The sequence below is a fragment of the Staurois parvus genome, unplaced genomic scaffold (genome assembly GCF_062004578.1).
Source record: "Staurois parvus isolate SC_StPar_1 unplaced genomic scaffold, SC_StPar_1.0 ptg000243l, whole genome shotgun sequence".
In the NCBI taxonomy this organism is placed as follows: Eukaryota; Metazoa; Chordata; class Amphibia; order Anura; family Ranidae; genus Staurois; species Staurois parvus.
Window position 1 is genome coordinate 1,512,956 of NW_028318039.1, and position 18,410 is coordinate 1,531,365.

The 18,410-nt window shown below is 39.8% G+C and overlaps 1 protein-coding gene across 2 annotated transcripts in view; it reads right to left on the reverse strand.

The window, feature by feature from the left end:
• Positions 1-7,561: 7,561 nt before the first annotated feature.
• Positions 7,562-18,410, reverse strand: part of TBC1D4 (TBC1 domain family member 4) — a 225,334-nt gene continuing 214,485 nt past the window's right edge. For both annotated transcript variants that reach the window (XM_089680369.1, XM_089680368.1), the window contains one exon: positions 7,562-14,693. In XM_089680369.1, the coding sequence (XP_089536495.1) occupies positions 14,460-14,693 (234 nt within the window). In that variant the 3' untranslated portion in view covers positions 7,562-14,459. The remainder of the gene's footprint in view (positions 14,694-18,410) is intronic.

Sequence of the window (18,410 nt, forward strand, 5' to 3'; positions counted from 1 at the left end):
CTCTAAGGTCCCTAACTTACATTCATACATACACATACAATTTACATACAAGGGACAATTTAGACAGGAGCCATTTAACCTAGCAGCATGTCTTTGAAGTGTGAGAGGAAACCGCAGCACCCGGAGGAAACCCACGCAGGCACAGGGAGAACATGGAAACTCCAGGCAGGAGGTGCCATGGTTGGGATTTGAACCAACGACCCTAGTACTGCCAGGCAGAAGTGCTAACCATTTAGCCACTGTGCTGCCCATATTTACCACTTGAATCCTGTCAGTGGCGTGATAGACACTGCAACTAACATCATCTGCAGCTCATGGATTCTAGAAGCTCGATTTCCCTATTAGATAAAGAGTAACAGAGTTGTCTTTATGCACCAGGGATAGAATCCAACTTGATGTGTAAACTTTAGTATGATTTTTAAAAATGGTCACAGGGTACAGAAAAAAAAGTTGATGAACAGTCATTATTAGGGTAGTTAAATATATTTGGCTCATAGCACTGGATTTGCATAGAGCAGAGAAAATTCCTTTGAAAGGAAGGAAAAACCGGGATTAGATTTATACCATATGGTCCAAACAAGCAGACCAGTAGGGTAGTCTACATGTTCAAATAACCAAGACAAAAAGCTCTCAAGAAGATAAGTCACCTTAAAGTGAAAAGGCTTTTTTTTTTTCCTTAAAATAACAAGCATATCATACTTACCCGCTCTATGCAGTGGGTGGTTTTGCAGAACATCCGCAATCCTCCTCTTCTCGGGTCCCCCACCGTGTCTCTGGCACCTCCCTCCTGCCAAGTGCCCCCACAGCAAGCAGCTTGCTATGGGGTCTCCTGAGCCGCTACTCTGTGTATCCATCCACAAAGAGATGTGTCCCAGCCCCACCCCCTCTCTCTCTCCTCATTGGCTGTGATTGACAGTTGCGGGAGCCAATGGCTCCAGCTGCTCTCTCAACCAATGAGGAGGGAGACACCCCGAAGAGGCAAGGCTTTTGTGCACATCTCGGGATCGAGATGGGGCTCGGGTAAGTATTGGGGGGATAGGGAGGCTGCTGCACACAGATATTTTGTTTACCTTCATGCATAGAATGCAAAAAGGTTAAAAAAAAAAAATCAGCCTTTACAACCACTTTAAAGACAGACATTATCCGAGACCAGTGCTTAAAAGAAGGAACGCAGTGGCATATGCATTCTGTTGCTCAACCATAATAGAAGAGAGAAAAACAGTGTGGTGGTGGGGGGGAATTTATACATAGATAATACATTTATTTAGATAGGGAAGGGAGGGAGTAGGAGAGGTAGTGGGAGGAGTTAGCGAGTTAGCACCGGATCCCATGTCCAAGGCTCCTCAGAGTAGGAGAAAGACGGGAGGCAGGGAAGGGAGAATAAGGAGGTCCGTCTTCCTCATATTATAAGTATCGAGAGAAAGTGGATGAAGTGCAGAAGTATTCCCACTGCATTCACACCATGGGAGGTTGCCCCAGAGGTTTTTCTTCTGTATGGATCATCCTTTCCATTTAATCAATTTTGTCCATCTCACATTCCATCATAGATGGACAAACCAGTTTTTGCCAATTACGAACTATGACAGTTCTAGCCTCCGGAAGTATATGGCATAGAATATCTTTTCTAATGGATTTGAAAGATCCCGGGATGATCAACAGCCTGATGCATGTCAGGTTGCAGAAAGAAATCTGTGATATCAGTGTATATTCAAAATATTTTTGAGCAGAAGGGATAGAAAGAGGCCAGTAGGTTCAAATGTAGGTCATAGTTCCTTTGGCAGTAAAGCATTTCCAACAAACCTCAGGGTTAGTGGAGTCTATAGCATTAAGGTCTATGGGACAACTGTATCATCTAGAAAGGATCTTATAATTCCTCTCCTGGTGTTTATCTGACATTGAGAGCTAATGGGTGAGTAAGAGGGATTTATTCCAGACAGAGGGGGAAAATGGGAGTGCCTGTCTCTGAGAATCCAACTTTTACCAGAACACAATCATGCAGGGGATGTACAGTGGGGATCGAAAGTTTGGGCACTCCAGCTAAAAATTTGTATTAATGTGCATAAAGAAGCCAAGGAAAGATGGAAAAATCTCCAAAAAGCATCAAATTACAGATTAGACATTCTTATAATATGTCAACAAAAGTTAGATTTTATTTCCATCATTTACACTTTCAAAATAACAGAAAACAAAAAAATGGCGTCTGCAAAAGTTTGGGCACCCTGCAGAATTTATAGCATGCACTGCCCCCTTTGCAAAGCTGAGACCTGCCAGTGTCATGGATTGTTCTCAATCATCATCTGGGAAGACCAGATGATGTCAATCTCAAAGGTTTTAAATGCCCAGACTCATCTGACCTTGCCCCAACAATCAGCACCATGGGTTCTTCTAAGCAGTTGTCTAGAAAACTGAAACTGAAAATAGTTGACGCTCACAAAGCTGGAGAAGGCTATAAGAAGATAGCAAAGCGTTTTCAGATGTCAATATCCTCTGTTCGAATGTAATTAAGAAATGGCAGTCATCAGGAACAGTGGAAGTTAAAGCAAGATCTTGAAGACCAAGAAAAATATCAGACAGAACAGCTCGCAGGATTGTGAGAAAAACAATTCAAAACCCACGTTTGACTTCACGATCCCTCCAGAAAGATCTGGCAGACACTGGAGTTGTGGTACACTTTTCCACTATAAAGAGATACTTGTACAAATATGGTCTTCATGGAAGAGTCATCAGAAGAAAACCTCTTCTACGTCCTCACCACAAAAATCATCGTTTGAACTTTGCAAATGAACATATAGACAAGTCTGATGCATTTTGGAAACAAGTTCTGTGGACCGATGAGGTTAAAATTGAACTTTTTGGCCGGAATGAGCAAAGGTGTTTGGAGAAGAAGGGGCACAGAATTTAATGAAAAGAACCTCTGTCCAACTGTTAAGCATGGGGTTGGATCAATCATGCTTTGGGGTTGTGTTGCAGCCAGTGGCACAGGGAACATCTCACGAGTAGAAGGAAAAATGGATTCAATAAAATTTCAGCAAATTTTGGATGGTAACTTGATGCCATCTGTGAAAAAGCTGAAGTTAAAGAGAGGATGGCTTCTACAAATGGATAATGATCCTAAACAAACCTCGAAATCCACGGGGGATTACATCAAGAGGCGTAAACTGAAGGTTTTGCCATGGCCTTCACAATCTCCTGACCTCAACAAAATTGAAAATCTATGGATAGACCTTAAAAGAGCAGTGCGTGACAGACAGCCCAGAAATCTCAAAGAACTGGAAGACTTTTGTAAGGAAGAATGGGCAAAGATACCTCAAACAAGAATTGAAAGACTCTTGGCTGGTTACAAAAAGCGTTTACAAGCTGTGATACTTGCCAAAGGGGGCAGTACAAGATATTAACTCTGCAGGGTGCCCAAACTTTTGCAGACGCCATTTTTTTGTTTTCTGTTATTTTGAAAGTGTAAATGATGGAAATAAAATCTAACTTTTGTTGACATATTATAAGAATGTCTAATCTGTAATTTGATGCCTTTTGGACATTTTTCCATCTTTCCTTGGCTTCTTTATGCACATTAATACAAATTTTTAGCTGGGGTGCCCAAACTTTCGATCCCCACTGTACACATGTACTGAAAAAGAAAAACAAAATTGTGGCTACAATTTGAATTTCAGAAATGAATACATAAAAAGCAAACAAATCAAGGAAGGCTCATACAGTGGGGCAAAAAAGTATTTAGTCAGCCACCACTTGTGCAAGTTCTCCCACTTAAAAAGATGAGAGAGGCCTGTAATTGGCATCATAGCTAGACCTCAACTATGAGAGACAAAATGAGAAAAAAAATCCAGACAATCACATTGGCTGATTTGGAAAGAATTTATTTGCAAACTATGGTGGAAAATAAGTACAAACAAGCAAGATTTCTGGCTCTCACAGACCTGTACCTTCTTCTTTAAGAAGCTCCTCTGTCCTGCACTCATTACCTGTATCAATGGCACCTGTTTGAGGTTGTGGACAGGTGTCTTTTATACTAATAACAAGTTCAAACAGTCACACTCCAAACTCCACTATGAAGAAGACCAAAGAGCTGTCAAAGGACACCAGAAACAAAATTGTAGACCTGCACCAGGCTGGGAAGACTGAATCTGCAATAGGTAAGCAGCTTGGTGTAAACAAATCAACTGTGGGAGCAATAATTAGAAAATGGAAGACATACAAGACCACTGATAATCTCCCTCGATTTGTTGCTCCACGCAAGATCTCACCCCGTGGGGTCAAAATGATCACAAGAACGGTGAGCAAAAATCCCAAGACCACATGGGAGGACCTAGTGAATGACCTGCAGAGAGCTGGGACCAACGTAACAAAGGCTACCATCAGTAACACACTACGTCGCCAGGGACTCAGATCCTGCAGTGCCAGACGTGTCCCCCTGCTTAAGCCAGTACATGTCCGGGCCCATCTGAAGTTTACTAGAGAGCATTTGGATGATCCAGAAGAGGATTGGGAGAATGTCATATGGTCAGATGAAATCAAAATAGAATGGTTTGGTAGAAACACAACTCGTCGTGTTTGGAGGAGAGAGAATGCTGAGTTGCATCCAAAGAACACCATACCTACTGTGAAGCATGGGGGTGGCAACATCATGCTTTGGGGCTGTTTCTCCGCAAAGGGACCAGGATGATTGATCCATGTACAGGACAGAATGAATGGGGCCATGTATCGTGCGATTTTGAGTGCAAACCTCCTTCCATCAGTAAGGGCATTGAAGATGAAACGTGGCTGGGGAGTGGCTTCGTAAGAAGCATTTCAAGGTCCTGGAGTGGCCTAGCCAGTCTCCAGATCTCAACCCCATAGAAAACCTTTGGAGGGAGTTGAAAGTCCGTGTTGCCCAGCGACAGCCCCAAAACATCACTGCTCTAGAGGAGATCTGCATGGAGGAATGGGCCAACATACCAGCAATAGTGTGTGCCAACCTTGTGAAGACTTACAGGAAACGTTTGACCTCTGTCATTGCCAACAAAGGATATATAACAAAGTATTGAGATGAACTTTTGATATTGACCAAATACTTATTTTCCAGCATAATTTGCAAATAAATTCTTTCCAAATCAGCCAATGTGATAGTCTGGATTTTTTTTCTCATTTTGTCTCTCATAGTTGAATTCTACCTATGATGCCAATTACAGGCCTCTCTCATCTTTTTAAGTAGGAGAACTTGCACAATTGGTGGCTGACTAAATACTTTTTTGCCCCACTGTATACACAACCAGATTCTAGCAATCTTTCTTATTGGAGCTTCAAGACTGCCGCAGCATAGAAAAATTATGGCACTTGCTGGTAACAGCTGGGTTTACATTTAGTACTGTGTGGGAATCACGCATCACCTGCACAGCCAAAGAGCAGAAAGGTCCCTTTTTTGCATTCATGTAATAAAGTGTTACAAGCCCAACAAGCAGTTTATGGCATCCTGTTGACACAGTGTTGGAAGTGCACAATTGTCTTTAAACTGTATGCTGTAGTATTAACAGTACCCATCACTCAAAACACCAGAACTCAATTTGGAAGGGTATCCACATACTTTTGGCTGTATAGTGTGATTGTCAGGTGTGTACAAAGTTTTGGCCATACAATGTAGAAATTAATATCACTACAAACTGCAGAATGGCCAATATTCTATAATATTTCTAAAATTTCCAAGACCTTTTCTTCAAAAAAGGAACAATATCTGGTCCAAAGTGGTTTATCTGCTCATTCAAAAGGTTTGTTATAAAAGATCCAAAGGGAGTCAGCTGGTTGACTGCTAACCCCTCAAATACTAAAACAGCAACATGCTTCCTCCTGAACCAACAATTGCTTGCCTACCACAACAACTTAAACTCTACAAGAATCAGTCCTTGTTTTTCAAATACTATTCTGCATCTTCGTAATGACTCTACTCATCCTCTTGTAACAAGCCTCACCACTTTCACAACATTCCATTTGGTATGCTCTCACACTAAAATGATAGATACAGCATGCTTTGGGTACAGGCTACCAAATTCCCCATGCCCATGGAATAGATACACTCTTCTTGCCATGGTCACCAAAATCAATACAGGTCTTACTAGGCACAGAGGTTATTGCCCTGCCTTGCAGATGGTTTTGAATTTGAAGTTCTACTAACAAAAAAACACCCAACTAGAGTGGCAAAGTCAAATTCTGTAGAAAGATATGTGAGAAAAAAAAAAAAGATAAATCCTATTTTCTAAGATACAATATGAAAGTCCAACCTGAGATTGGTTTAAGGGTCACAAAGAGTGCAGGCATTTGGGTTATAATCTAGCTCTGTGGTTTAGAGCATCACTGCTGAGCTAGAAATTGTAGGTTGCTTGCTTTAAACTCCATTTAGGACTGAGAGGTTGATTTTTCTTTTCTTATATTTGTAAGTTGAAGTTGAGATGAAGTCTCCTAGAGCTCATCCCAAGGTACACTCAGACTCACTGTTTTAGCAAGGCATTTCAGATTTCAGGGAGACATACATTTACAACCTGTAGTAGTTAAATATGATTTCATGTCTACTTTTTGGCATTAAAACACATATGTTGGAAACCCTTTTGAGGCTCACAGAGGCTCACTTTCATGCTGAACACCAACTCATGAGTTAAACTCATTTATGAGTTACGTGTAATGCATTGAAGCCTCCCAGCCCTTTGCTTTGAGCTGGTAAAACACAATATAAATGATAGGCTGGATGAAGGAATGGCAACCTTGCAAATCATATTCTCATCCTTCATGTTTTTACCATCAATTGCTGGAAATCTGATATTTCTTCACTCTTGACTCCTGGGATACCTTTGCTTTTTCATTTTTCTGTTCTGGGCCCCCACCTTAATTTTCTTTTCCTTTTTCTCTTTTCTTTGCTTTCTCCTCTAGCCTGTCCACTACATATATTGGTTCTTTGTGGATGGCCTCCCACAGCCTTTCATTTCTCCTTTTTTGGATTGGAGGAGTAGGGCACGTCTATCTCTGGTGACTACTTTGTGTATTTCAGTGCTCCCTCTCGTTAACACTTCCTGCCTTGTACATATCCTTTTGTATGCAATTGTGATTTATACATTTTTAACTATATTTGGAATTTTGTTTGCCCTGTATGTACCTCGTTTCACTCCGTTGTCTAACTTCTACTTGCACATCTTCATTCTTTTCTTTGAATACATATAGTATCTTTGCATTGTTTTTTTTTTGCCATACGTTAATAAAACCTTTTGTACATGGAAAGACTTATTTTGTGCTTGTAAAGACACAAAGAAATATCTGTGTTCTGACATGAATAATCTCAACACCACCAAACAGATCTTGGAGTGTGTCTGTGCAGATTGCTGGCAGAGTAGATCCTTACTAGTTTACACTGTGTGTAGCCAGGTTTTAGTGAACATACTACAAATCTACCAAGATTCAAACTGCAGAAGAGTGGAAATTTCACAGGCATTCCCTACTATGGCAAATGCCAATCCATGGTTTAGGGCATATATTTTATCTAGTGTATTTATAGCAAAATTTAGTTTTCTTCAAAGAAAAACACACATTTATTTTTTATAATACATTTTATTCATTTTTGTTTTTTAGGTGGAGAGGAGGGACTGGTGCTTTGAGTGAATCATTGCATAGGAAGCAAATACACATAGCAATATCAATTAGGATGTAGGATAACAAATATCCATATTTGGCACAGGTTTGCACATTAAGATAACATTTTTAAAACACAGTCAGCAGTAAATGTGTAAGTTAGATGAAACATCTTATGTCTTTGCATTCATTCAGTATGGATTTTAATCAATGGAATTTTAATTTTTACTTTGGTGATTCAAGTTGAGCACTTTCAAAATCCAACAGTAGCTCCTGAGAACTCAAAGTGCCATGCAAAGGCTAATCTGTGTGACTGCCAGCAGTGTGGTATACACACAAAATGCATGCATACTGCTAAAAGCCTGATGATTGTAAAATTCCAGTAACAGAACAGCTGTCGATGCCATGATGCTCTTGGCTCACTCAATAACATGGTATTTGGCTCATTCAGTACAAATAACGTCCTGCCAGTGGAAAATAATCAGATACAGCAAGGGTTTATTGCTAAAATACTACACCCAGTTTTTATTTTACCTCTACACAGCAAGTCAGGTGGCTTAGTAACTGCTAGACCAACACTTTCTTCCAGTTGGTTAGTTTATGCAGTAAAAATGACCACACAGCAACCTCAGCATATGAACCTGGTTGAAAAATCAATCAGCCAGGCCATACGTTTCCTACCGAAGCAGCTCATGATAGCAGAAGACAAGAACTGTGTATATAGCCTCTGATTAATCCTACTATAGATCAGAATGTCATTATCTGGTTGCAGGACCAGATTAAGGTATTAGGCACAGTGGCAAACACTTAAATGGTAGCTTTTTTTGTGTATACAGGAGGGACAATTTATAAACTGACTCAGTCTCACCTAAGTCTGTGTTCATTTGTTCAGATTCCCAATCAGGTTTAGTGATGGTGGAAGGACAGCTGCTTTTTTGTGCTCCCTAGTAACGAATGGTCATTGCAAGTGTCGCCATACACAGGAACATATACGGGAGGCTCCTAAAGAACCCTAAATGCATGAAAGGGACAGCAACTTAAGCAGTAAAGAAAACTTCTTTAAGGAAGCAAATTCTGCTCTGGAATAAGACACCAGGGCCTTTTTCTCTATAGAGTTTTGCTGGCGGAAGAGCACTTGGTGCATCAATGGTATGCCACAGATACGCCTCTAATATATGGATTATTTCCAAATAAATTACATTAAATGCCTATGAGCAGCTTAATAAAAATCTGAGTCCTGAGACATAGGGCTTGTCAAAAATGTTAAACAGAACTATTTTCCTTTGTTATCATAAGTAAAAATGACAAGTCAGCAAAGTTCTGCTGCCTTTAAAATGTTTGGAACGTTTACTATATTAAAAATTACTTAAAATGCAGTTTTCACATGATGGGTTGCAGTAGTCCTCAATGCTGTAAGCCATGTTGTTAAGATGTAATACTCTATTGCAAAATACAACTTGAATTGTGCCAAAACTTGGAAGGGCTCTACAGGTTTGTTATCCACAAAGATTGTGCAGGGACTTCTGAAAAGTTCTGAATGGCTAGCATAGCTAACAAAGACAAAACTTTATCAGTTAGATTTGAGATGATCTAATGCAAATCTTGTGCTGCTTAATCACTGGCATAGAGGGGTACTTGTTCAGTTGACACTGCAGTATTATATATCACCCTCTTCCCCCAGGAGGACGTGTGTATATATATATATATATACAGTTCTGGATGGGAAGTGGTTAATATTTGACAGAGGTTATAATGTGACAATTCTTTTACTGCTAAGGGGCAGTCTACATAAAACTGTTATCAGCTCTTAAAACATGGTTGAGATAATTGATCTGCACACTTGCCTAGCTCAAACCTTGGAGTTTCCCTTATGAAGCTATTTTTTTATTGTACACTACACTGAAAGCAGCAATGCAATGTTACTTTCCGAGCCCACAACATTTAAGGAAATCCCTTTACTGCAGTTTCAAAGCCATTCCAAAGCATTTGGATGATTCACTCCATAACATTTCACCTGTTCACCTTAAATACTGTATCGTTTTTTGTGTTAAGTGAACTTTTCAAGATAAATTCTCATACAGAAAAAAAAGACTATGGTATTAGGTTCTTTTGGAATCAACCATTCCTCAACTCATAGGATCCACATTAGTGCAGTGTTAAGTCACTACTGCATTCATCAAGTCAGTGATCTAATATACAACACGTAACATGTAGCATTCAGAATCATGTGTTCAAGCAAATCTGTAGCTTAATTCTGATAAAGCTACTTGTATCTCTCTGGCTGTCATACTGATTCAAAGGAACTGATTCCTTGTGAATTACTGTCCCAAAATAACCACACAGCAAGTCAGAATTTTCTATTTTTAACCTGGTCAGCAACTTGTAAGATAGTGAAGCAAATGGATTAAAATGATAACGTGGCAACTATTTGTTTTGGGTTTTTTTAAGAGGGCATCAATTGTAAGCTATAATTTCCTTTGACTATAAACCTATTATTTTTTCTTAGAAATAACTATGCATACTCACCTGCTATGTGCAATGGTTTTTGCACAGAGCAGCCCCGATCTTCCTCTTCTCACATACCCTGCTGGAGCTCCTGGTTCCTCTCCCCTGCCGAGATCCCCATAGCAAGCCACCTGCTATGAGGGGCACCGATGCAGGGTTGATCCTGAACTGCACTCTGTGTTTTCATTGACACAGAGCGCAGCTTGGCCCCATCCCCTGCTCATTGCTTGTGATTGACTGGAAGGGAAGCAGGGACCTAGTTTTGACAGGTACCTACTCTCACTTCTGGTCAGATTGCCATGGTGGATCCACCAAAAGTTCTTCTTCCCCCCTCCCTGCCCACAACCTTCTGGGACATGTCAGAGGTCCTAGAAGGCTGTGGGACCATTCAGAAAGCACAACACGGATTCACATCTGTGAATTCTTGTGGCTTTACAGCTGGCTGCCCACAGTTAAAATGCTGGCGCTGGGGACTCAAAGACTGGTGAAGAACCGGCTTGGGTGAGGACAGTGCTGGACCCTTGAACAGATGTGTGTCTCTTTATTAAAAGTCAGCATCTACAGTTTTGTAGCTGCTTACTGTTAATTTTTGCAAAATTGCCTGAATTCCTCTTTCAGTCAGGGAAAGGCTCTTTCCATGGCAGCTCAATCACACATAAAACAATTGTTTATGTTCACATCAGAATACTAGTACTGAAAGAAATGTATAATGCTAAAGCTGAGTTTGCATGGACCTGCATGCAGACATCAAGGGAGCTAACAGATGGAATAATGAAAATCAGTGAACAAGAACTGTTGTGAACTGATCTGTTTAGCTCAATACTCCCTTGCCCCCAAAAGTGAGATCCTCTTTAAAAGTGCATGTGCAGTAACCCTAAGTGACCCATAGATATGATAGATGTTGGTTCTAGACAGATCAAACCAGGATCTCATCTCTGCAGGACTTTGCAAGAAACCTGCTATAACTGCTATTGTCCCTTACAGTTCTCTCTCCTCACTTTGTCCCTTTCTCTAGAGGCGAGTCAAGCTGAGTTTGTAGGTTTTTGCTCCACTTTGCAGCTCTTTTCTTGATAATGGCCAGATTACGCCTGCAGGTCTGACTATCCTCTTGAGGGCAATGTATAATCTGTCAGAATATGAGAGCTGTCATCGGTTGCTTGTTTTGAAGCTCACTAAAGTGGTTTTAAAGCCTAAAGGTTGAATGCATTAAGGTAAAAACCTTCTGTGCCACAGGATATCCCCCTCACCCCCTTATACTTACCTAAGCCCAATCTCAATCCTGCACTGTGCACAAAAGCAGCAACTCTGTCCATTCTCTCCCTCCTCACAGGACAGATTGAGAGGCATTTTCTCCCACAGCTGTCAATCAAATTCTGTGACAAACGAGTAGGGAGTAGGGGGGTGGGTTAGAGCTGTGCTGTTTGTGTGTGTATAGATGCAGCAAACAAGAGCGCCCCCATAGAAAGTGGGGCTGAAGAGGAGGGGCCAGAAGTGCCAGCAGGGGACCCCAGTAGAAGAGGATCAGGGCTGCTCATTGCAAAAACCCTTGCACAGAGCAGGTAACCATACCATGTTTATTTTAATTAAAAAAATACAGCTCAACAAATACTTTAACCTGAAATAAATATGCAGATAAAGATTTTCTGGACCTGTACATTTGTTCCCAGTTCAGTGACCCCATCACAGTCCCATAACAATTTCCAAAAGGAGGTTAACTGTGGCATAAGTGCTATCATATCTGAGAACATTTCCCCTACCTTCCATTCCAACGTTGCAACCTTAGTCAGAGTTTTCAGCATTTAACGCTGTGGTTCCATTCTAAGAGAAGGTAGGAGCCATAGCCTGCCAGAGACGAGTAAGATAACACTTCTATAGCAGGGAACTTCCTTATAGATGTTTTAAATAACTGAATGGGCTAGCATAACTAATCAGTTACATAGAATACATTCCATTAAAGTGAAATTCCAGCCACAAATCCTTTAATTTTTAAATAGATAAGGAGAGGGGGAACCTTTTTATTGTTGTCTGCATCCCCTTTGTGGAGATTTGCAACAGATACATTAAGGTTCAGTAAAAAGTAAAATATGAAGGTTGCCATACCTGTCCTGGGTTACTGGTTTAGACAATAAAAAGCTAGGCAACCAGCACTTTCTGAACAAGGTCAGCACTGGCAATCTTTATATTTCCTTCAGTACAGACTTACTTTAAAACTGTATGCTAACAATAAAATACTGTAAAAAAGAAACAAACATAAAAGTTTCTTTATAGGTTACCATAAAACAATATAATACATTCATGTATTATGCTTACCAACAAAACAATTACAACTCTGGTCTAATTTGCATTGATTTGTAGGTCAGAAGTACGCAACATGTTAATCCATGCCTGTATAGTCCCCTGACTTTTAACAGTGTTTTTGCAGTTGTTAATTGTAGCTATATGTATCCTAATATTGGTGAATGACAAATTCCATTGTACCTTTTTATATTAATGTACTTTGTGTGCAGATGATATCTCTACTTCTGCTCTATAAAAGAAGCATTTTCATGGAACTTCTGTATACCAGACAAAGATGGATTTCACTCCATCCATAAAAACCTAGAGATCTCTGTGTATAACCTCTTGGAAAGTATAAAACCCTTACAAAATCTGATTTTGTTAAAAATAAAACCCTCCTAAAAAAAAATGGATTTCAGACTTCATGATTCACATCTCAAAATTTCAAGAAGTCTTTTATTCAGAATCATATTTAACGGTTTTGCTTGCCTCATTATTAATAAGCAATAATTATAGGCATTTTTAGGAGGCATTTTTACATATTTTTGTTTAAAAAAAAAAAAAAACACAAAAAACACAAAAACAAAAAAAAAAACCCCATACAACCCCGTTTTCTACTACATCTTTAGGTACTCGCTGCCACCAAACATGTATACACCCATTTTAAATCTGAACCAGATAACACAATTGGGGTGCCCATATGCGTATGCAAAATCTTAAATTTTTTTTAAATCTGTTTTGGCTTTGATTGCATTCTCCGTGACTGCCTAAAAAACACACTTAAGTGCTCCTGTAGTTCTGATGCACAATTCATACCTGTGGGTAACACAGGTCATATACCTAAGATCTTCAGCTGGTAGTGGACGGCATAAGCTGTCTGAATATACCCCTATCACTACCCTTCATTGTCCTAAATACTATGTAAAGTTGGACTCTCTCAAATATCATGATTTGCATATTTATAGACATGGAAATACCAGGACTTGTGATAGGCCATTCAAGCACTACATTGAGGGATTGGGGACGTGAATTCGCTCCACTGCTAGGAAGTGTTGACACTTGAGGAGAGCAGTGCTGGAGGGTATATCCAGGCAAAACTAGCATTTACACTATAAGCTACCAGCTAATACAACCTCTGTTACCAATAGATTTGTTTTAACATTACTTAGTCTAGCTTCTGTAAAGTTCAAGTTCAACAGCAGACTAATATGGACACTGCTACCCTAAACCAAATACTGAAAGACAAGAAATTTGTGGTTTATCTAGAATTTTTGACATATGTCAGAAAAAATCTTGTTACTATGGACAACACCCTTTTTTTTTCCTCCAGGTATTTTCTCATCATTCATTTGTGGCAGGAGTAAAACTTCAAGGGGGCAATTCATAAAACTTTATTGATGTGACCAACACAAGTTGCTATGAAATTCTGACCTTATTACAAGTGCTGGAGGCATATTTCTAGCCAACATTATAACCGTGCCAATGAAAATACACAAATTATAGGCAACCAATATGTTGCCCATTCATTAAACATGATGTAGTGATTCCTTAATAAAAAACTCTACATGTGTATAATAAAATGTCAGTGGAATCATGACAGGCACAAATAGCAGTTCATACAAGCTATCCACACCAGATGTGTGAACCATGCTGTTCTTTGGGAAACATCATTCATTTTCAAGTATTGTTACTCTCCCTATGACGTGTTATCTGAAACGGACGGTTGATACATAAATGTCTCATCTCTGATTGGTGACTTCAAGTGTCAGCTTGGAAATGTACACATGAAAACAAATTGCTTTTCCCTTTTTTAGTACTGTATGCAATGACCAGTTTTTTGCATACAGAAATTACAGAGGCCATCTCCGCAAATAATCTGATGATGTTTTGTGACTTTAATTAAAGGCTGTAGGCTACTCCAGTCGTAAGAAATCTGTGCACATTAAAAGCCCCAACACCGGTGAAAGTACATGATCATGCATTGAGTCCACAGTCCTCCATCAGAGCATGCATGAATTGCTTTTGGTTTTTAGGAAACAACGTTGCCTCGTGCCAGAACGACACTAGCTGTATGCTTATTGCTTACTTCCTGTCTTTGTTTTGTTGTTTGGGCTACAGTTAAGATCCTTTAGCAAAGGTTCACAGTCTGTCAGTACATGAGCTGGCACGTATTTCCTCATTTGCTCCACAGCCCTTTGATACGCTGATTTTTCTTGTTCCAGAGATCGGATCAAGTTTCTCATTTTGCTTTCTCGAGATAAAATTGTTTCAACATTGGTTTCCAGATTCTGAATCTTGGTGTGAGCTACCTATTATGGAAAGAAAAGAAAACGAACAAGAACAAGCTAATGACTTCTAGGAGGGTGCAGCATCCATTAAAGAATGTCACTTCAACCTTTCATATTCCTGATATGTGTCTGCTATGCCATGCACTTGTGTTAAAAACGTAACCTGTTCTCTTAGTATTGCTTCCTCTGTGTGAAATCCATGACATGGCTTTTTAATATCTATTTGCAATTTAATTTTTATTTTACACTGAATGGGTTGTTTTACAAGATAAGGGTTCATATATCTATATATACACATACATATATACACACGCACATGCATATATATATATATATATACACACACACACACACAGACATACACACACACACACACACACACACACACACACACACACATACTTGGCTTATGGAAAAATTAAATACCAGACAAATGCTTGCAATTATGACCTACACATTGGCACAAGAATTTAATGTGACATAATATATAAAATAACATGACCCAATGTTACAGCCCCATTTCTAAGTCCTGACCTTCCTTGCTACCAGTGCTTTATTATACGAGTTGCACGCTTTAGCTGTTCAGCAAAAGGAAACCGCTTTTACAGGAACACCACTTGATCTGTGTCTTTCAATTTACTAATACATTTCACTAACTGAGGACTGTTTTGAAAAAGACAACTGTAATACAATCAATATGTGTTAATGTTTCTATGGTCAGTTAGTAATTATACATTAACAAGAGGTAGCACTATCTGTCCATAACACATTGAAGCTAGACATTCAACTAACTAGTACTGGAGTACGTTAGCTTACAATGTTATTAAACCCTCAGTTTTTAAGCATGTTCAGCCTCACCCTTTTCCAAGCTAACAGACTGGCTGGAGACTGCATTGTCCACTGTCAACTACTTCCTGTAAAGGCTGAAGGTTCAGGGGAGCACCATGACAGAGCAGGAGCCAGCTTTAACATTGAAAGTGTGAACTGAAAGTGCTGGGGTATAAATTGTATCAAATGGTTTACTCAAAAACATTTTTCATTTAACCAGAGGATTGGGGAAAAAAGCTGCCAATTCCCCATCCATACATTTGAGGTGGATGGAGGCATGACTCCTGCAGCGCTAATGTATTCTGCCAGCGGGGAGTGTTCCCTCACCAGCAGAATACAATGATCAGTGTTGTTGGCTACAGCCAGCAGCTCTGATGGGCAGGAAAAAAAAACGATAGGCTAGAGATCGGCAACTGTACAGCCCCGGCCAAAAGTTTTGAGAATGTCACAAATATTACAGTTTCACAAAGTCTGTTGCTTCAGTGTTTTTAGATCTTTTGTCAGATGTCACTCTGGTATGCAGAAGTATAATTACAAGTGTTTTATAAGTGTCAAAGGCTTTTATTGACAATTGCATTAAGTTTATGCAGAGTTGATATTTGCAGTTTGACCCTTGGTTTTCAAGACCTCTGCAATTCGCTCTGGCATGCTGTCAATCATCTTCGGGCCACATCCTGACTCATGGCAGCCCATTCCTACATAATTAATGCTTGAAGTTTGTCATGATTTGTGTTTTTTGTTTGTTCACCTACCTCTTGAGGATTGACCACAAGTTCTCAATGGGATTAAGGTCTGGGGAGTTTCCTGGCCATGGACCCAAACTTTCAATGTTTTGTTCCCCGAGCCACTTAGTTATCACTTTCGCCTAATGGCAAGGTGCTTCATCATGCTGGAAAAGTCGCTGTTCATCACCACACTGTTCTTGGATGGTTGGGAGATGTTGTTCTTGGAGGATGTTTTTGTACCATTCTTTATTCATGGCTGTTCTTAGGCAAAATTGTGAGTGATCCCACTCCCTTGGCTGGGAAGCAACCCCACACATGAATGGTCTCCAGATGCTTTACTGTTGCCATGACACAGGACTGGTGGTAGCGCTCTTCTCCAAACAAGGTTTTTTCCAGATGCCCCAAACAATCGAAAAGGGGATTGATCAGAGAAAATGACTTTACCCCAGTCCTCAGCAGTCCAATCCCTGTACCTTTTTCAGAATATCAATCTGTCCCTGACATTTTTCCTGTAGAGAAGCGGCTTCTTTGTTGCCCCTCTTGACACCAGGCCATCCTTCAAAAGTCTTTGCCTCACTATGTGAGCAGATGCACTCACACCTCCCTGCTGCCATTCCTGAGCAAGCTCTGCACTGGTGGTGCCCCGATCCCGCAGCTGAATAACTTCAGGAGACGGTCCTGGCCCATACTGGACTTTTTTGGGTGCCTTGAAGCTTTCTTCACAACAATTAAGCCTCTCTCCTGGAAGTTCTTGATGATCCGATAAATGGTTGATTTAAGTGCAATCTTAATAGCAGTAATATCCTTGCCTGTGAATCCCTTTTAGTGCAAAGCAATGATGACTGCATTTCTTTCACTGCAGGTAACCAAGGTTAACAGAGGAAGAACAATGATTCAAGCACCACCCTCCTTTTAAAGGAAAGAGTGATCTCCAGCCTTGTCCTTGTATCAGCTGTTGTCAGCTGGTCCTTTTGTAGCGGGATGAAACGCAGTGGAAACGTTTTTATTTTTTTTGCATTAAACCCATTTTCATGGCAAAGAAGGACTTTGCAATTGATTGCAATTCATCTGATCACTCTTCATAACATTCCGGAGTATATGCATATTGCCGTCATAAAAACTGAGGCAGCAGACTTTGTGAAAATTAATATTTGTGTCATTCTCAAAACCTGCCCATAGATGGATTGAAATTTGTCCAGTCCTTGATAAACCGGACGAATTTCAATCCATCTATGACTGGCTTAACCCCCTGGTGCTGTCAACTCCTGCCTCTTTAACCACTTCCAGACCGGACACTTTTACCCCCTTCCTGACCAGGGCAATTTTCAGCTTTCAGCGCTATCACACTTTGAATGACAATTGCGCAGTCATGCAACACTGTACCCAAATTAATTTTTTACAATTTTTTTGCGACAGATAAAGCTTTATTTTGGTGGTATTTATTCACTGCTGGGATTTTTTCTTTTTTTTGCTATGTAAATTAAAAAGTCCAAAAATTTTGAACAAAAGTGTTTTTTTTATAAAATTTTGCAAATAAATAATATTTCATCATAAATCTTTGCCAAAATGTATTTCGTTATCTTTTTAGTAAAAAAAAAACAAAAACAAATTAGTTTATAACCAAAAATTATAATTTTTAAACATTTTTTTTTACATTTTTATTTTATTTTTTTATATTATTATTTTTTATTTTATTTTATTTTTTTACATACTGTCACCCTAGCAGTACAGTGTCACCATGGTGACACTGTACTACTTGTGGAGGGTGATGAAGATTTTTTTTTTTTTTTTACACAATGATTGCTTTTACACCCATATAGGATGTAAAAGCAATCATTTCTCTTTCTCTCTGTGTGCATTCCTGCACTCATTGAGAAATACAGAGTAAGCTGTGATTGGTCACAGCTTGTCACATGGTACAAGGCTGTTGTGAATAGCCTTGTACCATGTGACCTCTGTGATCATTCACAGATTTCTCAAGTAGTAAGCAATGATGTCACAAGTGACATTTTGCTTACTACTTTGCATGTGATCACTGATTGGCCAATCAGTGATCACATGATCGGGACCTCGTACAGAGGTCCCGTCCGACGATCGGTGTTTCACTGTGTCCGGAGGACACAGCGGGCACTGGATCGCGGTGCTGCGCGCTCCCAGGGAGTGCGCACAAGCAGGGTGCGGGGAG